This window comes from Pseudonaja textilis, chromosome 1 (assembly GCF_049901715.1).
Source record: "Pseudonaja textilis isolate UNSWEBS1 chromosome 1, rPseTex1.2, whole genome shotgun sequence".
In the NCBI taxonomy this organism is placed as follows: domain Eukaryota; kingdom Metazoa; phylum Chordata; class Lepidosauria; order Squamata; family Elapidae; genus Pseudonaja; species Pseudonaja textilis.
This window is the reverse complement of record NC_141990.1, coordinates 150,132,547-150,158,251: the sequence shown is the minus strand read 5'-3', so window position 1 is coordinate 150,158,251 and position 25,705 is coordinate 150,132,547. Positions and strand designations below refer to the sequence as shown.

Sequence of the window (25,705 nt, the reverse complement as noted above, 5' to 3'; positions counted from 1 at the left end):
ATATATATATATATATATATATATATATATATATATATATATATATATACATACACACACACACACACACACACACACACACACACACACACACACATTTTAAAAATGAAGTCAAGATCATTAGGAAAAGGGAATGAAAATATTGCCCCATATCAAAGAATCGAAAAGCTGAATCATAGGAGTGGCCTGATTCAGCGGAAAAGTACTAGCCTTTTATTAGACCTATGATAAATGAAACTACCTGAAGTCTCAATGTATTTGTTGGATACATAATTGTCTACTTTTCCCAGTCTGATATTCTGTTTAGTTAATGGAAAGAGAATCCATGAAGTGATGTACCTGCTAAGTAATTTTTACTGTGTAGGCAACTGAAACTGTATTTTATCCATGTTGACTTGAGAAAATTAATTAGGCTGACAAGATCATGAGATACCTGACTAAAGCTGAAGAAAATAACAAATAATAATAATAATAATAATAATAGTACTTGTTTGTAGACAATTGCTCAGACTGACTGAAAACAATATCACAACACAGTCGCTCAGATGGTTCACTGGAATTGTGTCACAACTACCATCTGCCTGTAGCAAAGAACTGGTGGGATCATAAGCCTGAAAAAGTGGTAGAAAATGAGCATGCAAAACTACTGTGGGATTTCCGAATACAGACTGATAAAGTTTTGGAACACAACACCCTGGATATCACAATTGTGGAGAAGAAAAAAGTATGGATTGTCGACATTGCCATACCTGGTGACAGCAGAATCAACAAGAAACAACTTGAAAAATTCATCAGATATCAGGACTTGAGAATTGAACTGCAGAGACTCTGGCATAAACCAGTGCAGGTGGTTCCAGTAGTACTCAGCACACTGGGTGCTGTGCCTAAAGACCTAGGCAAGCTTTAAAAGCAATTGGCACTGACAAAATCACCATTGGACAGCCGCAGAATGCAACCTTACTGGGATCTGCTCACATAATCTGTCAATACATCATGCAGTCCTAAACGCTTGGGAAGTGTTCAACTAGTGATTTGTGATACAAAAACCACCATAGTTATCTCGTTTGCTGTGTACACTATTGTTTTTTGTGTGTAATATAATAATAATAATGGGTGTTGCAGTGGATAGTGGATGTGGCAGTGCCTGGAGACAGCAGAATAGAAGAGAAAGAACTGAAGAAGATAACAAAATACAAAGACCTACAAATAGAAATAGAACGACTATGGGAAAGGCAAGCAAGGATAGTACCAATAGTAATAGGCGCCTTGGGTGTAGTCCCAAAACAACTGGAGCACCACTTGAACACTATAGGCATTGACAAATTTGCCATCAGTCAATTGCAGAAGGCAACTTTACTTGGAACAGCTTCCATCCTGCGGCGATATCTGTAACACCATCAAATATCCAGATTTGCCTATCCCAGATTCTTGGTAAGGACTCAATAGGTAGACAAAAATGCCAAACTCAGTCTGAACGTCTGGCTGACTGTGTAACAATAATAATTATTATTCCCAGCAATATGGGAAGAAACATCTAAGCCACTTAAGGCTTTTCTCGTGAGATTTTCAACCTGTTTCATGACTAATCTTCATGTAGTGCAAAGCACAGCAAAATCTTTTACATAGACATTAATCTAATAGTCATTAAAATGTACAGAGTAAAATCAATGACCTATAGTAACCAAAGTAGAGCAGTTCAGATCTGTCCCACACAAACACATTCTTATTGTAAACTTGTGTACAAGACCACAGTGATTATTCATTGACCTAGAGTAATACTATCTCTGACTATTAATGACCACACCAGTAATGAGGAGTACAGTTAATTCAGTGTTGGAAAGAATTACATTTAGAAGTATAAACTACAATGGTACTACTATGAATAAGCCATAATTGCTTTGTTGTTTTCTCTGTAATCATACATATGGGTTACAAGTATGTGTACAGCTTGTCTGGAATCCTTCAAAACTTACAGAATACAGTGGCAAGAGGCATACTTCGTGAATAATATAGATAAGTAGTTTGGCCCTGTTAATTTTTCTTTTTTCAATTTATTTTCATCTGCTACTGTGAGAGCATATCTGAGCATATCTGCCTGCCAATTTTATAATTTTTCCTTTTTTAAATTTTATTTATTTTAATATGATTCCTTATTCTTTTTTCATTTTTTTTCTTTTCCCTTATTTATGAGATATTTTAGATTACCAACCCTCAGTTCATCTGCCTTTCCACTCTCAGCTGTATAGTACTGGTAGGAGCTATTGCAATTTGAATGTTTTTTTTTTCTAGAGTTTTCTCAAAATCCAAATAATTCAGTTTGTATCAGACAAATCTACAGTGGTCTGATGATGATGAGGTGGTTTTTTTTACATGTCATAGTACAATGATATTCAGTCCATTTGATTTACTGTTACAATTCATATGTTGAATAGCAATAGCACTTAGACTTATATGCTGATTCATAGTGCTTTACAGCACTTTCTAACTTTTACATTGTCAGCATATTTCCGCCAACAATCTGGGTCAACCTCGGAAGGGTGGAAGGCTAAGTCAACCCTGAGCTGGTCAGGATCAAACTCCAGGCTATGGGCAGAGTTTGCCTCCAATACTGCATTCTAACAACTGCACCACTGATTGATCTATCCCATCTGATGCACAAATGGATATCACATGGCTCAGCATTGGCTATCACAAGTCCTGCGAAGAGAAGTTGATGCTGAGCATCTATTCTACCTATTCCAACAATTCCAGTATTGAGTATTTCTCAAGATGATCTTGTTTTAAATGATATGTGATTACATGCATTCTTTGCCCTCCTACCTTACTTGCTGGACATTTCCCTTCTTCTATATAATCTGTGTTAGTCTTGAAAACAGAACAAACTCAGTCAGAGCTGTACTTAATTAAGTGTGCTATACACAGAGGGAATCATATACCATTTTTTCTTACAGATGTAGAACATTCCAAATGAGCTGTGTGTAGAAGCATAACTTGTGTAAACTAATAGATAATAATTCAAATATTTTCAGTTACAGGAATGTAAATTGTCCATAACTAATTTTATTTTTCAGAAATATAAATTTACCTGAAATAGGCTGGATAAGTGGGTTGGGGGGTAAAGTTTTCAAGAAGATTGTCCTTTGCCTTGATTTTCCCATCCCTTTTGTTAATATTACTATTGTAGCCAATGCTGTTGTTTTTCACCTTTTTGATAGTAACTTTATATTGCCCTTTGAGGGTTCTGGAAAATTTTTGGTCAAGATTGTTTTGTTTTCAAATAAGTAACTGAAAAAATGCTCCAAGTAATAAGACAGTTGTTAACTTTATAAATCAATAAATGTGTAGTGTTTTTCTAATGTAAAAATGGATTTATCTGCATCTTTTACTTTTGAGTTCTAGTCCTTCTGCTTTGTGTTAGTGTGTTCAAAAACCTGAAAGTAGGACATTCCTCTCCCACCACCATTATTAAGTCAAACATAGATTAAGCAGATATTGACACAGTTACAGAATAAAATTATATCATATTTCTTTTCAGGTCAGACAGGGAAAAATCAAAACATGGAATCTAAACTTAGTGACATAAGGCAAACTAAATCACATTTAAAACAACATTCTTCTATTTTTATTTGTGGCTGTTGAAAGTAGTGTTCCTAAATAAAATGATGAGAGATACGAAAGCACATATGTTTTTCTTTAGCTTTCTTTTCCCACAAGGCTCTGTGGTAGGTAATAAAACATATATTTTGCCCTAAATTGAAAAGGAACATACAATATAACTTCAACTGTAGCTACTAGGTGCTTTTTTTTTCTTTTTGGCAATTGAGCTCATGGTGTAGGCTCTGCTGTACTGATCTGTACTTTTTATCATTCTTATGGGCTGAACTTAGTAATGACCTTGAAATTTCAATGAGCCCCATGCAGATTAATTTATAATTATTGGAATTCATGAAATTATTTAGCCCGTTATATGTCAACATTGTCTGCCAATCTGCTTCAATAGCTCAAGTTGCAAGCGTTCAACTTCTTTATGACTTGAACAATACACATTTTTACAAATCTGATTTGGTTTGTATTAGATCCCATAATAATTTTCTTGGATTAGACCCTTGTTTTTCTTTCACCGGGACAAGATAATCTCATATTTTAGAGCTGTCTTAGAGTAAAGGAAGTGGACAAGAACCTGTGTGAAGGTGGAAGTAACACTATACATTTGAAAAATTGGCAGCTCTTTTATCTTACTTTCCTTGGCTGTTTCTCCAATACCTTATATATGGAATAAAATATATTCTTTACCTGCTTTTAGAAAAGATTGCAAAATACCCCTATTTCAACGTATTTTTAAATTTAAATTTTTAAACTTTATGAAGAATATTGAGCAAAGACTGAAGTAATAAATGCTACTGTTTTCTTTAACTGATTTTCCTCTGTTATTTGTTTTTTTTTACTTGTTTTGAAGCTGCTTAGATTTGTGAAAAGAGGACCCACCAATCCAAACTCTGTCTGATTAAGTAGACCATCTATAAACACACATAGCTTACATTTAGTATTTTTGTTCCATGTTTAAGAAACTTTTCTCAGCTGATTCATCTTCTGTTGTCTGTTGCAGCTGGCAATGCTAGAATTTCCTCCAAAAAGGCTATTTGGAAACAAGGATGAACGTGTCATTGCAGAGCGGCGGAATCACTTAGAGGTAATAGAATTTTTTTTAAAAAAACTTACTCTAAGTTCTTTTTAGGTTATATTTACACAATTACACTTGTGATCAATACATTTCATGTGGTAAAAATTAGATACCCCATGCTTCATTTAACAAGGGATATGGAAGCTCTATGAGATATCTGCACAGGACATAAATCTCTGAAAAATATCGAAAAGAGTATTGAGCTTACATTGAAATATTTCTTAGAATTCAATAGAAACAGTTGCCTTACAGAGCTAAAAGTTATTTGTAAGATGAATCTTTAGAACAGAAAACTATTTACATTTGTCTGGATTTTTGTATCATTCTCTCCATTCCTAATATTCAGTAGCAGTACTGTTATATTGCAAAGTATTCCATTCAATTACAGAAGGGAAATATTAGCAGTGTTGGGGAAATCTGAAAACTTACAAATATGCAAAATACCATTAGGTAAAATCCTAGAGATAGACAGATAGATAGATGGATGGGTGGATAGATAAATGATTCTGGGTGGTTTACAAACAGTTTAAAAATATAAAAAAGCCAAAAACCAATGCAACAATTTAAAACCAAGGAAGAAGAATATAAAAGCATATTAAACAATCATACAAATATGTAAAACTCATAGCCAAGATAATTCCACTCTTCAAAGTATTCAGTTCAATAATCACTGACTCCACCACACTCTCAGGTGCACCCAGTATAATGTTATCTATGCTGGCTGTAATGATGCCACAATCTCAGCTGAAAATGATTTTAGTTGTCTTGATGTGGTAATTATTAATACAATGGGAAGAGCTCTATTTGCTTGAGAAAAAAATTGCCTTTGTTAGGACTTACATTTTATATTTTTCCATTATATATTTCGTCCAATTAGCTATTTTTGTTTAATTTTATTTGTGCTACAATATTTGTTCATTTCCTTTTTCAACAAGGTGAGTTCAGATCTGTTATTAGTATTACTATCTATATAGGTTAACAATTCATTAGATTTGGGAGTACTGTTATTATTTTGAATGCTATCTTGCCTTTCTGCCTATCTACTTAATTTGTTAAGAAAACGTAGATTTTTTTTGTTATAGAGTCTTTTTCAATAAATAGCTACAACAATGATACCATATTTATAATAGAAGGCTAAGAACTTGATCAAAAAATACATTGGGAATGAAAAAGCCTGAAATTAAAAGGTAATGGTGAGGCAAATGGTTTTTTTATGTGGCACCATAGAAATACTTTCTACCGTGTATCACATGGGCAATCCCTCCCCCAAAATGAGTGGTCAGTGATTTCTGATTTGATGTTTTTCCTTCTAAGCAAAAAAACTAAATAGTGAACATTTAATCCTAAGAGTTGCTTTACTTCAATATGCTGGGTCATTTACTTTCAACAACCATTAAAGGGGGAGTGGGGGATCACACTAACAAGAAGCAATGAGAAGAAAGTCTCTCAGGGACAAACATCAAAAGAACCTTCTGTCCTCTGGTCAAGATTACATCAAACATTTTATGGTTTCTGAATGGAACAACGTACTGCCAGGGGATTTTTTATTTATTTATTTAAAGAACCTTCTGAAGTGTTCAACCCTTAAAATTGGATTTCTACCATTATTTCTCCTACCTGCTGTTGGTACTTTCCATCATCTTTTCTTCCTCATGGAAGCTTCATTGCTTTCTTAACTTCAAACAACCCTATTTGATGGCTGGATTCTCATACTCTGCTTCCATTCCAGCATTCCTACCACATTTGAAGCAGGAAAGCAGCAGGCTGTCTCCATCCCTATTATCTACTTGATAATTAAACAATCCATTGATGGGGAATTCTAGGTGCATATTGGTACAGGGAATGATTCACATTGTGTGAGTTGACATGGCTCTAGTGCCTACTCTTGACTCAAAAGGAAGAGCAGGGTAGATGGAAAATGCTAAATAAAATCAAGAATTCAACATTCTGAGATGTTATGTCTGCCAGCCAGTTAATGTAGTCTTGATCATTTCTATTCTGTGGGTAGAGCTGAACCTGAGATGTAGGAGGATGTAATAAAATCTGTGAAGATGAGTAATGACAATTCTTCTTCAGTTGCTTTTAAAGTTGTGATTAAAAAGTGTTGAGAGAAATGAACTTAACTGTGCTGGAAAGATTTCTAATAAACATTTGCAGTTTTGCCTTGTGGGGGGGAATATACTCCATGTACAATACTGCTATTTATCACAGATCTTGTTTTTTTAGTAGAAACTAGAAAAGAACAATGCTGTGTTTTCACAAATTATATTTTCATACATTTGACTATTCCTGTTACAATGGGAACTATCAAAAGCACTGGTATAATGTGTCTAGAACCGTATAAGATGTAAATTGAAATGCTGTTTCTGTTGCTGTATATAATTTAATTGTTCATACTGTGGTAAATTGTTATTTTAAAAATGAAATAATATTCCATTCTTGAAATTGGAATTTTATGCTATTTTTCTATATAGTCAGCAATTTAATAAATTGTGGTTTTTTTGTATTGTTTATTGTATTAGTCTACCAAAACTATGGTGAGAATTGCTAGATTCTGCCCAACTAATTGCCATCAGAAGGTTAATTCACCAGAAAATCACCTCTACTCATTTCCCCCCTAATATGCTAATTCCCCATTTTATTTTGTTGGTATGGTCCCCATTAGCATTTTATTTTTGTTAGTCTTTTACTAGAAATTAAGTCCAATTTTAAGTAAAGATGCCATTGCTATGGCAATGGCTCCAAGTACCACTGTCTTAGATTTTGTATCCAATGCATTCTTTCCCTTTTGAGTTTGCTCCTAGGAGAGGAAACTATCATGAACTCAGCTAGTATAAATGCTAAGCAGAAAGTTCATAAGACTGACCTAAAACAATAACATAGTTCCTATGTTCTGTAGGTGTATTTTGAAGGTGATTTTTCTCACCTTTATTGTTTAAGGTTTGGAGAAAATGCATTTACAAGATTATATTGCACTGTTATATGTCGCAGCGAGCGACCGGTCCGTTGCTCCATCTGCGTTCTTTCGCTGCCTATGGAGTTCCCCGCAGGGAAGAAGTTTAGAGGGACCCTCGCAAGGGTGAATACCAATAACAGACACCAGACATCCGATTGTTTTCATAGGAGGGAGCACTTCACACCCGAGGCAGATGGAATTGACCCAGGCAGCAGCAGCCGCAGCAGGAGGAGGGGGAGGAGGAGAAGGAGGGGGACCTGGAGAAGGAGCTGAAAAAGCTTCGGGTGCTCTGTACAAACCTCATTTATTAACCTCTTTCAAGCGGGTGGGGGAGCACACAGGGGGTAGCAGAGTTTTACCTTATATGGAAGAAGATCATAAACAAAGAACAAAGTATGTGATAGTTTGCAAGCTTGCAAATATGCTTATCATATTGGCTATGGTGTCCTGGGAAGAAAAGCAACAACAGTCAGTGTTTCGTGATCATATTGAAACATTTTTCAGTTGGCTAAAACAAGGTCATTGGATACGTGCAAACATCCCTGTATCCGTGTTTGACAATGTCTGCTTAATGGTGGAATAGCCACAATTCCTCCTTTTTTATTATTTTTGTGATGCTGTCTCCAGGTAAAGTCCTTTTTCCCCTGAAATGGATTCAATGGGTGGCAACAAACCCTTCGGTTTGTTGAGATCCTGTTGTACCAATTCATACGAGAAGGAACACTCACCTTCTGGCTCTTCATCACTCATATCCAATAAGGCTCCTTTGGGAGCATAGGAGGCATTTGTGTCTATTTCATTTTCTGACTCTTCGTCAGAAGACCATTCCAGCAGAGGCTGTTTAACGGAATCTTTGGATACAATAACAGATGTGAGAAAACTGACCGTTTTTTGAGTATTACTGATTTCACTATCAAGTGCTTGTAAGCGACCTTGTAAGAATTTTAGCAATCGTCCCATATCACATGGACCTATTAAACAGGCAAGGCATAGCAATATCAGAGGACCGGCTACAGCAGACAACAGGGTAGTTGCCTTGATACCATGCTTGATTCTGTTGTCGCTCATTTTCTCTATCCTTCAATCGTTTGCGTAATTCAGCCATTGAATCTTTAACAATACCTGAGTGATCAGCATAAAAACAGCATTCTTCTTTTAAGGCTACACATAATCCCCTTTGTTTAAAAATAGCAGATCAAGACCTCTTCTATTCTGCAGAGCGACCTCAGCCAGAGAAGTGAGCGAGGCCTGGAGTGCAGAGATCGAGGTCTCAATACGTTAAGATCTTCATCTACTTGTAAACTAAGTGCTGCTACTTGTTGATGACCAACAGCCAGAGCTGTGACCCCAGTTGCTGCGCCAGCAGCACCAAGGCCCAACAACAGAGACAATGTGAGAGCTGTGACAATTTCTCTTTTTGTGAAGTGGAAATTTTGGGGGTTCTAACACATTAACAAGTTCCGGCCCTGGGTAATAAGTTATCTTGGGGAGCAATTTTACTTGTATGCAAAGGATTTTTGAGCAATGAGAACGTCCCCATGAACACAGGCTGTAGCTCCCGTGGAGCATGCCCAAACAGAGTTGTTACCTGGAATGAAATACTGACCCGGAGGCGAGCAGTTATGTTGTTTCCAGAAGAGGTATATAATGGGTTATATCCACCATGCCCGGTAAAGGATGTGATGGCTAACCGTTCTTTGGGCAAATAGACTTGGCAATGATGACCTAATGAAACATTATGACAATACTTGGAATAATTAGCAGGGATATTTCCCAAACAGCATCCTTGACCTATTATGTCAGTAACCGTGATGGAAGAAGTATTCCATCGGCATCCGTTATCTGAGGTGGAATTGCGAATGGGTTCATCTGAGGCTACTGCATCATAAAAGGGTGGCAGGTCAGATAGGCAGAGCCAGCATTGGTCCGTTTTGGAGGAGTCATTAAGGGTGGCTTTTAACAATGCAAAGAAGAATTAACCAATTGAATTAATGGATTGGCCTGAGTGTCAGATTTTTGTAAAAAGGCAGACTTCAAATTTTGATTTGGACCTATGTCATACGTGGGCAAAGACATTGTTAAACGAATAGTGAAAATGTTACCTTCATCCCTATGACCATCCCATTGCCGTCCCCCATGTAAACCCTGACATCCATTGTTGTTGAGTCAATGTCTTCCTTTTTCGGTAAAGGTAATGGTGAGCGGGTTCAGTCTCTGGCCACAACATGGCCACGAAGAGCAGGAAGGTGCCCACGAGTGCGGGTAATGTTGATATAATCTCCTTTGGTAGGGGGTGACCACCGAATGTGGCCAGTGGACACACAGTTCCATTTTTACAATACCTATCGATTGGACCACCACAAGCAGTGCGGGGTTCGCCGGTACTGTGAGCAGGACAAAAGTATAAAGGAAAGTTATGAGCAGGATTTGGAGTGCAAGAGCCTTGTTTGTCCCATATATCAGCTTGCAGTTTTTTGTCAGCAAATTTCTCGACCCCAGTACCCATTTCAGCAAAGTCCATGGATAATGGGGGGAAACCATGGCCACAGAGTGTAGTTGGTGGTGCTATTAAGAACTTGTCCTTGAACGTCCAGGATAGTCCAGGTATAGGTATGTGGTTGATGTGCATTCGCGGAGACTGCTCGAGGAGATCGACGGACACGATGGGCGGTGTGTGGAGCGTGCTGTTGATACAAAGTGAGAGTCAATCGGGAGGAAGTGGCAAATCCATTGACCATTTTTGTAATTTCACACTGGTACTGTCCATAGTCAGCCAATCGCACGTGGTGAAGGGCCAGGGTTGTAGCACGAAAATGAGAAGTGATGGAATATTGGGTGTCATCTGTCAACAGAGTGTCATTTGAAACCACCTCCAAATAGTTCCCTTCTTTTTTACCGGAGCGCTGGACACATTCCATGGCGTTGGAAATGGAGCTGAGACCGGAAATGCAGGGTATCTGAGGCGATGCGTCCAGATGAGTGTGGTTGTTTTGTGAGAATTGCCATCGAGGATGAGGCGATGTCTGCGGTCCAAGGGTGACTTATAACGGCCTGGCCAATAAGATGGAAGAGTAGATCTCCAAAGGCAGGCAGCAGAATCGCAGGGTGGAATGCAGCAGTGAAGGTGTCTCTCCAGGCGTTCGAAAGAAGAGAGCGTTGGAGTCAAGCAGCTGTAGCCAGGATAGAAAGCAGTGGGGATAGGGGAGGAAAAGCAGAAGAGGGGGTAGACAATAAGAGAACAGTATGATTGAGGTAAGTATGATTAAAAGAGAAGCCTAAACAAGAATAGGAGCCAATTGTTTGCGAAGTTACCTGTATAGTCAGAGAAATGAAGCAAGGGAAATAATAATATGAGAGAGTGATTTCTGAAGCAGGCAGAAGAGTGTGGCCATTATGCTGAAAGGCATAATTGCAGGCAGGAAGAGAATTGTCTTTATAAGTAAAGGTTACTGTGCTGTGAAGGGGGCTAGGATAACCCCTGGAGATGCATTAAAGAGTGAAAAGACTGGAAATATCATTGTCAGCAAGAGGGTGAGAGATAGAGGAGTCGTGGCCATTGGGTGGCCCATGGTAGGGCGGACACGGGCAGGAACCCAAAGCACTTTGTCAGGAAGTTGTACTGCAGCGTATCCTTTTCCCCACGTGATGAGCTGTGCAGGGCCTTTCCACGCAGGATCTGGAAGTTGCCTGAAATAGACAAGAGGGCGAGAGGAGGGGCACTGGCTTGGTAAAATGGCGAGAAGCAGCCGTAGAAGAGGGAGAGCCAGTGAGGTTAAGAAAGTTAAGAGCATAGAGTGTAATGTTCAAGATGTTTTGTAACGCCGGGAGGTTCGGGGGCCTAAGCCCTTTTTCCCGTGTGCCGATCAAGGGCATTTTCAGAGTTTGGTTTGCCCTTTCCACAATAGCCTGGCCCTGGCTATTGAATGGTATACCGAATTTATGAGTGATGGCCCACTTATGACAAAACTCAGCAAAGGGAGAGCTGACATAAGCAGGACCATTATCTGTTTTGAGAATTTTTGGACATCCCAACGTTACGAATGTTCGAATACAGTGATTAATAACATTTTTAGTTGCCTCTCCTCTTTGCAATGTTGCCATAATAAACCCTGAATAAGTGTCTACGGACACATGAATGTATTTCCAGGGAGCAAAGGGAGGGTAGTGAGTAATGTCCATCTGCCATGTGTCACAAGCTTGGATACCCCTGGGATTAACACCCTCAGGGATACCTCTAGCCTGGAGACTACATGTGGGACATTGTTGGATTATTGCTGTGGCTTCCTGGTACGTAATCCCGAATTGCTGTACCAGGGCCTTCTTATTTTGATGGAAATAGTCATGACTCTCCCCAGCCGAAAGTGGTTGAGAAAAGGGAGGAGGTCATGATTTTGCAGGCCTCATCGGCCATATGATTGCCTTCTGATAAAAATCCAGGCAAGTGTTGATGACTTCTAATGTGAGCCACAAATAAGGGCTTACTTCTTTCCTTCAGTAGCGCTTGGAGCTGTAAAAAAGTGTCATGAGAGAGGGAGGGTAACAGGGGAGATATAGGCATCAAACATGCAAACAGCCATTTGAGTGACATACATACTATCAGATATGATATTTAAAGGTTGCTGTGGAAAAAGAGACAAGGCTAATGAGAAAGCAGCCAATTCAGCCTGTTGTGCTGATTTCTGCGGGGCAGTTAAGCGTTTATTCCATTGAGCATCTATGTACCACACACAGGCCCCAATTTTTTAAGGAAAAACAGCGATCCCCTATTGCAGCAAGAGCTAGATTATTGAGAGCAGAGGAGTCATATAGATAAGGAGCAGCAACAATACCTTCTATAGTGAGAGTGGAATTGGGAATGAGCAGAATAGGCAATGAGGGAGGCAAGGGTGTTAAAAGAGTTGCAGTTAAAGGAAGCGTTACAACAGCACCAGGGTCATCATACACAAGGTCTTCAGATAACACTACCGGGAAAGTGGTAGTGGGGAGGTCAGCCTTGGTAGCGGGGCTAGCTGAGGGCCCCATAGTTAGTTTCCGAAGGCTGAGCAGAGGGGGTTACTACGACACTGCGAAGCCCAGTGAAAGCCTTTACGACAGCGAGGACAGATAGTTTTGGTTTTTAGAATCAGGAGGCGGAGGGCCCCTAAGCTTGGCTGTGGGGTGCCCCTCCTCCTCCCGGCATCCGACACTGACTTTTAAAATGTCCAGGCTTGCCACAGTTGAAACAATTGCCATTACGAGTTAAAGCAAAAGCGTCGGGAGAAGAAGCAGAAGCAGGAAAGAAGAAGAAATAGCTGCAGCAAGCGCATCCATTTATGGGAGGTTGTGCCAACAATTCTACAAAGCTGGAGAAACTCAGCCAAAGTAACCCCTGGCTTGTTAGCAACAGGTTGCAAAATCTTTTGACAGTCATGATTAGCATTAGAAAAGGCCAATTTCATGAGTAATTCCTGTTTAGCAGTAGCATTGTCAATCTGACGATCCAATGCAGTTTGCAAGCGACTAATGAAAGAGGCATAGGATTCATCAGGATTCTGCATTACTTTTAAAAAGGTTTGGGTGGATTGTGAGTCTGTATCATCCACCCGTTTTAAAGCATTCATTGCACACATATGAATGATGGCAAACGCACGGCGGGGACAAGTCTGTTGTTGAACTAAAAGTGGCAAATTGTCCTGTCCCTTTAAGATGAGCTTCCGTGACTGCTGCCGGCAAACCTCGCCTTATTTCTACATCAACACATTTTTCATACTCAGACTGCCACACAACATATTGTGCTGGGGTCATAAGCATAGAAAACAACATTTTCCAATCATAGAGCAACATGACAGTATTACCAGAAACTAAGGAATCAAGTATGCCTCTAGTGTAAGGTGAATGCAGACCATAATTAGTTACAGCATCTTTTATGTTTTTCAAGACCTTAAATTCAATGTTAGTATGTACAGGGTTGCCGCCACCTCCCGGGGGAAGGGCAAGAGGAAGGCAGAAAGAGTTTCAGAGTCATCCAACAGTAGAGGGGAGGAAAGGAGATTGCTAATAAGGCCTCCTCGAGGAATTAGTGGAGAGGAAGAAGGAGTGGGGGCAGAAGGGGAGGATTAGAAGATTCTGCAGGATTGATGTAAGGTGGTGGAAGAGAGGGAGTTTCCACCTGTGCCACAAGAGGATCTCCAGATTTAGCAGGATTAGTTGAGGAAGAAGAAGAGAGAGGGGGTTTTAGAGGTAAGAGGTGCAGCATTCTCTTTTGGAGGATAGAGTGTGTTTAATGCTGCCATGACAGCCCGCCAAGATGTTAATATTTCAGGCGGGGCTCGGGGGATATCGTGTAGATATTTCCCCAATTTCTGCCATGAGGAGTGTCGGAGTGTTCCCTTCTCAGGATAAGATGGACAATGTTCCTCTATATATGTCAATAAGTTAGTCAATAATTTTTTTTGAAAGAGGATATACAGTGGTGCCATTAATTTTTGAAATGAATTAGCCTTCTTCACTATAGTATAAAGTTCGTCCCTATGACTTGACGAAACTTTGGAAGGTGAGGAGCCCATTACTTATGATTGTACGATGCCTTTGCCAGGTGCGTAGAGCGGGAGTGAAGGAGATGCACCTCTAGACAGAGATCACACCTTTGAGACAGCGAAGGCAGACGGATCCCGGACGAGCCCCAGTTGTCGCAGCGGCGACCGTCCGTTGCTCCGTCTGCGTTCTTTCGCTGCCTATGGAGTTCCCGCAGGGAAGAAGTTTAGAGGGACCCTCGCAAGGGTGAATACCAATAACAGACACCAGACATCCGATTGTTTTCATAGGAGGGAGCACTTCACACCGAGGCAGATGGAATTGACCCAGGCAGCAGCAGCCGCAGCAGGAGGAGGGGAGGAGGAGAAGGAGGGGACCTGGAGAAGGAGCTGAAAAGGCTTCGGGTGCTCTGTACAAACCTCATTTATTAACCTCTTTCAAGCGGGTGGGGAGCACACAGGGGTATGCAGAGTTTTACCTTATATGGAAGAAGATCATAAACAAAGAACAAAGAACAAAGTATGTGATAGTTTGCAAGCTTGCAAATATGCTTATCATATTGGCTATGGTGTCCTGGGAAGAAAAGCAACAACAGTCAGTGTTTCGTGATCATATTGAAACATTTTTCAGTTGGCTAAAACAAGGTCATTGGATACGTGCAAACATCCCTGTATCCGTGTTTGACAATGTCTGCTTAATGGTGGAATAGCCACAGTTATATGTGGAAATTTTAATATTACATGCTTATCAAGAGTATATGTCAAAGAGATATGCCAATTAATATTGGTTCATTCATTGCTTTTTGAAATGTAGATAACTTCTATTTGTTATTGGTCTTTACTTTTAAAAACAAGCTTTGTCAAAGATTTCTTTAAGCAGAATCTCCAGCCTAAATGTGTTTCCCTGTTTTACATCTTTTTTTTTTGAACAAATTTTATTGATTTTCCAAAACAATACACAGACAAACAAAACATAAAATATAATGACATAAGAGTTTTTTTTCTTAAAAAGCCAATACAACGTCTTATTTAAAGACAGAATTATTCCAAGTTATCACATTTCCAAACAAGCACAATTTGATATATATATTTACCTTATCTGTTCATCTTCATATCTTATCCCAAACTTCTCTTTATTACTTCCTTTCCTTCTATTTATTCAAATTATATCTCTTTAACTTTAGATTGTGTACATTTTTTATATCCATCTGTCTTATACATTTTCATTATTCTCTTCCAATAAAAAAACAAACAAGACATAAAACATAAAAACATAAACATCTTTTCTGAAAGTTGCTTGATCCCGGGTTAAAACTCATCGTACAGACACCTCTTCAAAAATCATGTTCCTTTTATATATCATTCCATATCTTATTACCGTTTTCCATTTTCCATATAGCTTCTTCCTTTTTCTAACTCTCTTAGTTTTATTCTACTTATCTCAGTTCAAGTCATAATATTTAACATTCTTTGTCTGTTCTCAGCTATCCATTCATTTTTTCTCTTTAAACAAAACCTCTCCTGTACACCAATTGGAGCATGACGCCTTTAACTCTTTCCCCCAACCTAATAATACTCAATATCACACATAACTTGTATTGGGATTCTGTTTAGCACATCCTAAAGTCACACAATATATTATATAAAAAGAAAAAGAAAAAAGAAAGAACGACAATAACAAAGAAATTTATAGATATATAATATAGGTAGTACCCCTATCAAAACCATTTTAATCGTACCTATTGATACTTATTTATATATTTATATCTTAAACATTTTATTCTATAAATGCGTATAATAACACAATCTTATGTACTTTACAGAATCCCTTTTTCAATCAAGTTTACCCATTGTCTCTAAATAAATCTTGTTTCTTCAAATCTTGCTTCCCATCATTGAGACTTCTCACCCCTTCCTTTCCCCCTTGCTTATTCTTTTCCTTACACTTTTCCCCCCTTTGTCTTTCCACCTCCCTTTTCTTCTTGTGCTTTCCCCCTTCCTGTTGTTTTCTAACCTTATATCTACCCTTCAACTCATTTTTATCTTTTTTGGTTGTTTTTTTAGGTTTTAAAATCCCTTTTTCCTTTTCCTCTTCCTCCTTCTCCCCCAATAGGGTCACATGTTCATCAAAAATGGTTCCTTCTTTGTCCCAATTATCCTGCTGCGCAATCAATTCTCCATAGGAATGCACCACCATTTCTAGAGATTGAAAAAGAATGTCCAAGGTATCTTTCCAGTCTTGTTCTTCCTTTTTATATTTTAGATATTCAGTTTTAAATTCATCCAAAAGTGGTGCCATTATAAAGAGGAAAAAATTTTCCCAAAGCAACCACCCGAGTGTTTTTAAACAAAGAAAAAAAAGTTTCCCAAAAGATGCAAAGTCACCAAACAAACCAGATAGACTATTTTCTGTTCTTCCATTTCTTTTTCTGGGTTTGCTATTAAATCACAAAATTCCAATTATAGTATGTCTTTTGAAGTCTTATTAATGTTCAAATGGCTCTTTAAAATCCTAGGCAGTCTGCTCCTTATTTTCAACTTCTACTTCAATTTTTTTCCTCTCCCTTCCCACTCACAGCAGAAGAAAATTTTTTCGTTAAATATTTAGAAATCCATATCCCTTTGGCATTAGCATAGTCTTTAGCATTTAGCATACCTTCAATGCGGGTTTCCGATTTCTCTCAAAGCTGTTCCGTTTGGAAGGAGAGTGAAAAGAAAAAAAGTTTTCCCTTTGATATCCATTCGCTGCTTACTCAGTCTGGGAGCAATGTGTCTTTAGTACGTGTTAAATACCAGGATACTTTCACTGTTCCTTTGTCCCAGTCAGCAAAATCAGTTTCATTTCTTCACAAACCCCTCCAGCACATTCCTTTTCCCGGCTGAGCTCTTCTAAATGGCGGCCAGAGACCGCCGTTCAGTTGCCATCGGAGAGGGAGATTTAGCCGGCTAGGGAAGAAAGATGCGATGTCTCTCGTCCCTGCCAGAACCCCCCAGTCTTCACCACCTTCTACAAAGGTGGCTTAGCCCCGGAGCCAAATGGCTCGAGGCACTCAGGCAGTGAACACAGGCAGAAACCGTGCACAGTCACGGAATCCTGCCTGCACCGAAGCACCACAAGCCAAGTTTAATTCCCCCAATTTTAGAACAGTCTAGTATATATCTTGATTGTATGTGTAAATTCGCTATGCTATAAGCAGGCTATCGTGTCAATCTAAGTAATAGGCCAGGAAAAGATTTCTTTGTTGAGTCAGCAGGCAGCTGCTGAAATATTAGCTCTACTTGTCACCTGGAGGAATAACTTAAAAGGGCAATAGCAGAGCAGGCTTGCTGTAAAATTATCACTGAACTGTAATCAAGTATTTCTGAGGTATGAAAAATATCTACTATATAGCATTAACAGGAGCTAGATATTTACATTCAACTGCTGTTGGGAAAAATAGGAAAGAATATTAGGTTTGCAACGTTGAGCTATGTGTGCCTGTGCATCCCCCAGTGAGGTTTAATCAGATTGGACAAGTCTCATTAGAGGAGTCAGATGAAAAGTGTCTCTCCCATAAACAATATGGTGAGACATAATTTACAAAAACACATCACTCATCACCTGGATCAACAAGGACCAGGCTAGCTGTTAAAATTTCTGGATGTTTGGTGACAAATGGGCTTACGACTCAAGACTGTTGGCTGAGCAACCAAGGCCAGCAGCTGTAGGACTACTAGAAGAAAAGTTGTTTACACATCAGAAATATAGAAATTTTGAAATCAAAGAGATAATGATCTGTTATTACAGATCAAATCCAACTAGAAAAGGATATCCGAAAAGAATGTACCAGTTCAGAAAAGAGCAAATTCCAGAATTGGAAAAAACAGAATAGAGGCTAGCAGATCAACATTGCTGAAGACAAGATATGGGATATAAAAGCTCATGGTTGGTTTGTTTTTTAAAGAGACTCATAGATCTGTAACTTAGCCTCCAACAAAAGTGACAACACTTAGACATAGGACTACCAGCTCCAACAAGACTTCACCAGCTGTTAATTTAGTGGTTTATGATAGCCTATTCCACAGTAAACCTCTAAATTTTTATTCAGCAGTTTAAGTATGCAATTTTAACTTTACAGCAGGCCTTCCTTGATTAAATCTGTCTTGACTGACACAGCCAAGAATTTTGTTGATTAAAGTAATGAATAGGAGTTAATGTTTACCCATTCATGGCATTTGATAACTATAAATAGGGAAATGCCGTCATTATTTGCCTGTTTTTAAAACCCTGTGGGAATTTAAAGGAAAAAAAGGATGCCAGCATTTAATTTTAAAATTACTTCTTTTAGAAAGGAAAGAAATTACTTGCTAAGTATGAAATGTTTTATGTATTAATATGAAATCCACTGACACCTGAATGCACTTTTCTTTGATAAATCAGCAGTAATAGCTTAACCATGACTTAGCAGTCTCTTTTTAAGATGGCAAATGCAAATATTTGGAAAAGGGCTACATGGAAGGGTTCAACCACTGCTTTTACACAAGTTGCATGAAATGGCTGTTACATTCAGTACAAGAAAAGTAGAAGCAACTTTGGGCTAAAAAGAGATGCTGCTAAAATTTATGGAGGTGAAAATTTACCTAAGCATTAAAATATAATATTTGAAGAATCAGTGCAGTGACAAACAGCAGTGGTGATAGTGAATCTCTCAAAAGATTCCTATCTTGATATTAACCTCTCCTGGTCTTTCACCACTGACCAGCAACTCTGTCTTTCATTGTGTCATTTATCTTTGCATAAAGCTTCTGATGTTTCTACTGTCTCCTGTTATCTCTAGTCACTTTATTATCCAGTCATGTGACAGGGAGTCGAATGCCTTCTAGTAATCAATCCAACCTACATTCAAGTTGATCTTCCTTCTCTCATAGTCCTCCAAAATAATCTTCAGTGATTATTGTTGTTAAAATAATATTAACATTTTTGAAATTTGACGTTGGAGAAGATGTCTGAGAATATCATGGACAGTATGATATCAAATGGATCATCAACTAATCAGTCAAGAGATTTCAGAAAAGGCACAAATGACTAGGTTCAAATTATCCTATAAGAAGACCTAGATTTTTAGGAAAGTGATGGGGGAAAAAAAAGAGTGACCAGCAACAAGGTGGACAGATTCAGTTAGACTGAGGATGAGTAAACCACTGGAAAAGTTGAGCGGTGAGGCTGGGAACAAATATTGTCTGTGTGATTGCTAAAAGTCAACACTGGTGTGTTAGCATACAGTATGATCAGTCAGTACGAAGCAATCAAGAAAAACCCTCAGCCCAGGTATTACGTTTTGCCTTCCACAAAACAGGAATGTCCACTTGAGCTGCAAATCTCCTTAAGTGCATTTTTAACTTTCCATAGTTGAGTTTTATCCAAAGCTAACATAAGTTCTTAGAACAGGGATGGGCAATTAATTTTTCTAAGGGATCAAATGAGAAACTGGGACTGTTGTGGAAGGCCACTCCCCCACCACCACCGCAGGCCAGACTGGGACTGCCCACAGGCCATTAAAATGCTAAGGTCTGCCCTAAAACCACTATTGAAACTTCCTATAAAACTCCACAAAAAAAATAAAAATAAATAGATGTCGTTATTATTACACCATATCAGATTGAATTGTTTAATTGTATGAGCCAAAATATGGTAATTATAGATAGTAACATAATAGATGGTTTTAAAGAAGGATGGTTACAGAAATGAATGAAAATTTGTTTTGTCAGAAATTAATTCTCTGATCAAGTGCTATAAATAAATTTGCCAATGGTTTCTATAAAAAGGAATCCTGGTGCCTTTTTATAGTTAGGATTGAATGAAAATATTTTTTAAAAAAATAAAGCTTCTGTCATTTATAATTAGTGACCTCATGAATCTATCTTATGTCTCAGCTCTATAAATCAGGATTTTTAAGGACTAAGTAGAAAAAGAAAGAATCTTGGAAAATAGTTATGTGTGTGTGTTTTTCCTGGTAGAATTTTATCAATTTTTTATGTTTCCTGACTTGGACTGAAATAATAAAATACATTTATTTTACTGTTACAACACCTGGGGGAGAGAGGAATACTAAGAGTAAGATGAATTGCCACCCTAATACAATGAGCCTACTGTTGCCGCCTTATATAAATGAGCTGAGAAAAATATACTGTAGCCACTAACAGTGACTGAATCCAGCAGGCTAACAATACAATTTTGATTTAAAAAATTAGCCTTTATCTAACAGCATGTGACATTTACACTTAAAAATTGTTTAGCCACTCAAGAAATGGCTTGAGAAGAAGTATTAGAAGAGTAAACCACTTTGATCTCTGTAGAAGTCACAGTAGAATAGAATATGAATCAGTGGCTAAAAAGACCCATACTGCAAAGACAATGGGTATTTCTGACCTTGAGAATTCTTAATGATAAGATGTAAAACTGAGACTACAGTATTGAGATCTGTGATCAAAGTACTGGATTATTTGCATGCATCAGTGTTATGATAATAGGTCTATTGTAGGTAAGTGCAGCAAGTAGGAATATATCCTTGTTTCAAACCCAGAATCTATATTCCGGTTCCATCAGTTCTGCTGAAGTGTTTTGGATCAGCCTTGGTTCAGCAGAGCCAAAACCTGGACCACTTTGGTTGTCTTTCCCTCAGGTGCTAATACTGCTGCCTTATACAATGTAACATATTCCAATAACGCAGATACTCTCCCTTCGGAACACCTTACCTTTGTTTCCTCAACCATTCCTCCTATTGCTACCACCAATTTCCCAATGTGGTATATCCTGCCAGTCCACCTGCCACACCTCTTTGCTCACTGCATGTTCCCTCACTCTACTTCACCAATATCCACCTGCGTAAAACAGTCCATGCTGTATTAGAAAATGGTGTCCTTTTTCTAAGTACCTGACTGTTGAATTTATATAAAAACTGAGCAGTAGTAGAACAAGGATACATCCTTGTTTCATTCCCTTTCTAAACATCCATTTATGAAAGTTTCCCTGCTGCATTGTGTCTTTTTGCAATCCATACACGAGAGGAAGGAGATAGTTCTCCAATATCTGTAGTCACCAATAGTGAGTCAAAAGTTTTCTTAAATTCCAAGAAAGCAACATATACAGCTGCTTTCACTAGTCCAGTGTATTTTAGTTAAGTGATAAAGTACTAAACCTTGATCCAAAGTGGATTGCCTGTTCTAAAGCCACTTTGCTATCTGTCAAAATAATCTTCCCTTTCAATCAGTCTAGTGGTATCCAATGCAAATGTTCAGTGGTGCTTTATGCAAAAGTGCTAAATTAGGAAAAGCTGTTCCAAGTTTCCGGTGAAATGTTATTTTAAAAAGAATTTTGAAGAAAACGATCTGAGATCCAGATACTTAAATTTTGCAAGAATAAAGGTACTACTGTTATCCTTACTTTCACAGTTGAGATGTAGGCTGTGTTCTCTTTCGTTATATCCTCCAAATGAGTTTTTGGAAAGTTCCTAAATATTTATTTTTATTATAGCTTGTCAACCTTTAAAAAAGTAGTGCAATATAGCTTGTATGCTACACTTGTATAATATATGTTGTAGTTTGAGTTGGACAATTACATCTTCTTGGACAAAAAAAAAACCATCCAGTTTTTCTATTAATTACTCTTGTTGTCAGATCAAAGCAAATTCTTTGGTTATGCTTGTGTACTGAATTTGTATGTACCAAGTTTCAGATAATGCTCACAACTCATGTACATCAATGACAGGAAAACTCAAGTATAGAAAGAAGATGCATTTTGTCTTGTTCCTTTTCACAGCCTACTTATCAATCATCCTTCAGTTTTTGATTTCATTCAAGGAAGTGAAGGGTGATGCATGTCATGCATTTGGGCTAGCTGTTTGCCGAAGCCATCTCAAAAATTGTCACTGCTAACCTAGAGACGTGTAGTAAATTCAATTCCTCTGTTGTTTCCTGTGAATAGTTTTTGACAAGACTTATTTTGACTATTGCTCAGGAGAAAAGATTGATTTCCTTCACTACCAAGATCTATTTTGTTCTTTTTTAATATGCCCTTATACATTCAAAAAATCCACAGAAGTGCAGAAACTATAAATCATAGGTTTACTCTCCAGCACAGGTGAAAGAGTGAGGGATTTTTCTCTCTCTATTGGCAGCATATAACCTTATTTTTAATGTGTAAACATTAGAAAGATTATTACATTTTATGGATTCCAAATGGATTTCATGTATTTAGATATAATAGGAAGTATTATTGCAAATAATTATTGCAGGTTGAACTTCACTAGCTGGGACAGTTAATTTGATGGATGATGTTCAGTATAATGTTCATACCAAAAGATTTTCATTGAAAAACTCTTGGTAATAAATGATGCAGAAAACATTAATAATACAATGTTTTTGCTATTGTAGCTTGACAACAGTAAATTTAGCAATTTAGCTATGGACAATGGCTTTATCCCCGTTCTATTCATTTTCTATTGCAGCCCAACAAACATTTCAGATAGCTGTTTCATTTTTGTTTTTTAATTATTGTTTAAGTGGCAACAGGAACAATCCAAAGTATGAGGATCCTGTGATTTCTCTTCCATGGATGAAATCTAGTCATTAGACTCAGACCCAACCTAAATGTATGTCCCTAATCCTAACTTTGGTCAGTCAATGTATATGCAGATTCCAGTAATCACAATAAATGGAAAATACCTTTAAGAAATCTAAACTTTGCTTAAATTTGCTTTACTTAACACTTGCTGAAAATAAAATCTTGGGAGGACAATGGAATCGTTTTTAGTTTATATTATCATAGGAGACATTAAGCACATTCCAAGAAATTAGAGTTTTTATTGCATCATAATATACTAGTTAGGAGTTTTATATATTGTTATTGTACTATTCTCTGATCTGAAGGCCATAATAAAACTTAATTTGATTGTGTCATAAATCTTTTAATACAAAAGAATGTTTCATTGTGTCGTGCATTTGGACCATACCGTACCTTCATTAATTGCACTTAGATATCATAATGTTTTTACTAAGGGTTTTGAAAAATACTTTAGGTGACAATTTATCAGTTGTTTCTTGTGCTCCTAACTTTCTTATTAGTTACCCAGCTAAAACTGAGATTTCCAGTGGGGATGTGAGTATTTTTCTTAATTGGTGTCTTATTATATAACATAGGTACAGAAGCTATAATAAGCATCTAGTGATACACAAGGTGCTTTTGTACAACTTCGGGGTGGGGAGCGGAGAGTGATATAGCACTATCCAATAGTAAAATGTGTGATCTGACTCTTGTGTTTACAATTTGTATATGTATCACAAGGATGATGTGCAAGCCTGTCTTACGATATTAAAATAAAAGCAATAAAAACAGGTTTCTATAATGCATAAAGCAACCTATAATATAGTAGTGATATCAAGAAAATATAGTATGAGCTTTTATTGTAAATTTAAAAAACAGTCAGGCTATAAATATGTGACATTCAGGAAAAGTTCTGATATGCATCTGTTGTGGATCTTGGGATTATTATTTTTTTAGAAACTCTGGTTCATTTTCCAGCATCTTAGAAACTATAGCGTTTGAAATTTCCAAATTGCAGTTTTGTTACAGCTGATATAGGTATGGCAAAAAAAGAAGTAAATGTGATGTGCCACAAAGAACCTAGAAATTCCTATTTATCAATACCACAGACATCTTTTGTATGAGGATAAGCTTGCTATATAATTAACTTAAAAATTCAAAATAAGATTGCATTTGATATACTATAGCTCTGCTAAAAATACTTTTAAAATTAAGAGAGTATTAACACTCTCTTTTCCCATCCAATATAATACTATCATCTTAAAAGTAAATTATGCTTACTTTAGACAATAGTATACAAGTAAAAATATTAAGTTCTGCAAATAATTGAATATGTTTAAAAGGCAGCTTTGCTAAGTGCTACGAGTGGAATAAAAATTCTTACTAATTTTGGCAGAAGTTATTCTGCCAATTGACATGAGAAAAGTACAAGGAAATTTCCTAGTAATTGAAGGATTCCTTTAAATATAACTTTTAAATGTATAATTCTTTTGTAGATTCATATTTCTTTATGATCATAAAGCCTTGATTTTGGTTTGGTAGCAATAGCATGTGATGTTATTGAGAGGTAATAATCTAGATCAAACAGATAAGTTTTCAAACTTATGCAAATATTATTTAATAGTTTAAAAATGCAGCCTTTATTATATAAACATCAAGAAAGCTAATTAATCATTAAGGTTTGAAATACTTAATATACTTTTTCAAAACATGCACATATGTTTGGATATGCCACAAAAAAAATAATTTTGGCCCTAAGTGGAAATGGAAAAGTATATTAAATACCTCTGAACATCATTTTTTTTTAGTTTATAATTTTTAGAGATATTTGGCAGCAGCATTATATTTATTGTCTTATTTTGTCTCTGCATTAAATATGTATACACTAGAATAATACAATTAAGCTATTTATATATATATTATATTTTAACATAATTCTAATTGTGTGTGTGTGTGACCAATTTTAACAAAGAAACTTCTAGCAAGCTAAATTAATTTCGATTATAAGTGTACCTCTATAGAACATACAGTAAGAACATTCTGTTTAAAAAAATCCTCTAATTTACCATTCCAAGCATGAAACTGTATTTCTGTGTTGATAGTTACATTTGTTGGGTGAAAACACATAATTTTTGTTTTAGTCACCTACAAAATATTGAAAAACATTCCATATAAAACTTAAGTTAGTTGTTGACACTCTATTGAAGTTTAGATGACTTTCAGAAAACAAATCAAGAATTATATATTTTTACTACAATAGGTAATTTATCTTTGTAGTTATGAATTGCGATCTGTCATACTTTAAAAAAAAGTTTTATGATTTCTTTAAAATCCTGAGAGGAGAGCAAAAAGAGCACGGTAATGGGAGATAGAAGCATCATTTTTCCCCTACACAATTTTTCCAAATAATTTGACCAACACTGATCTTGTTTTCTGTTAGACAATAGCTAATATAACACATCTGATAACACTTTCTGTGTTCCCAGAGGTTTTTGTTGGGTTGTTATTTCATCTTTTTGTATTTCATTTCATTTTTATTACCCTTCCCTCCCACCCACCCCAGTGTCCCAAAACAACTCTTGGCAGCTTACAACATAAAAAATGAAACTTAATGAACAGCAAAAAATCAAAATAATTAAATAGTCAAAGACCCAGTAATGCATCAGCATAATGGTGCCCACTCTCTCCCCAAACACCCTCTAAAAAAACACAATTGTTCAAAATTTCTGGAAGACCAACAAGGGCTAAGACTAGCCTAATTTTTTCAATGATAGTTGACATCTATTGTGTATAATTTGCCCCTTATTTGCCAAGCTGTTCTAGCACAGGGGTCTCCAACCTTGGCAACTTTAAGACTTGTGAATTTCAACTCCTGGGATTCTGGAAGTTGAAGTTCACCAGTCTTAAAGTTACCAAGGTTGGAAACCCCTGTTCTAGCATATGCTGACATGTAATGATATTTAGACACTATTAGG

At 37.1% G+C, this 25,705-nt stretch overlaps 1 protein-coding gene across 2 annotated transcripts in view; it reads left to right on the top strand.

Annotated features, from left to right (window-relative positions):
- The window catches only part of KIF16B (kinesin family member 16B), a 146,126-nt gene that overhangs the window by 119,338 nt on the left and 1,083 nt on the right, over positions 1–25,705 (top strand). For both annotated transcript variants that reach the window (XM_026712865.2, XM_026712864.2), the window contains one exon: positions 4,607–4,690. In XM_026712865.2, coding sequence (XP_026568650.2) covers positions 4,607–4,690 — 84 coding nt within the window. The remainder of the gene's footprint in view (positions 1–4,606; positions 4,691–25,705) is intronic.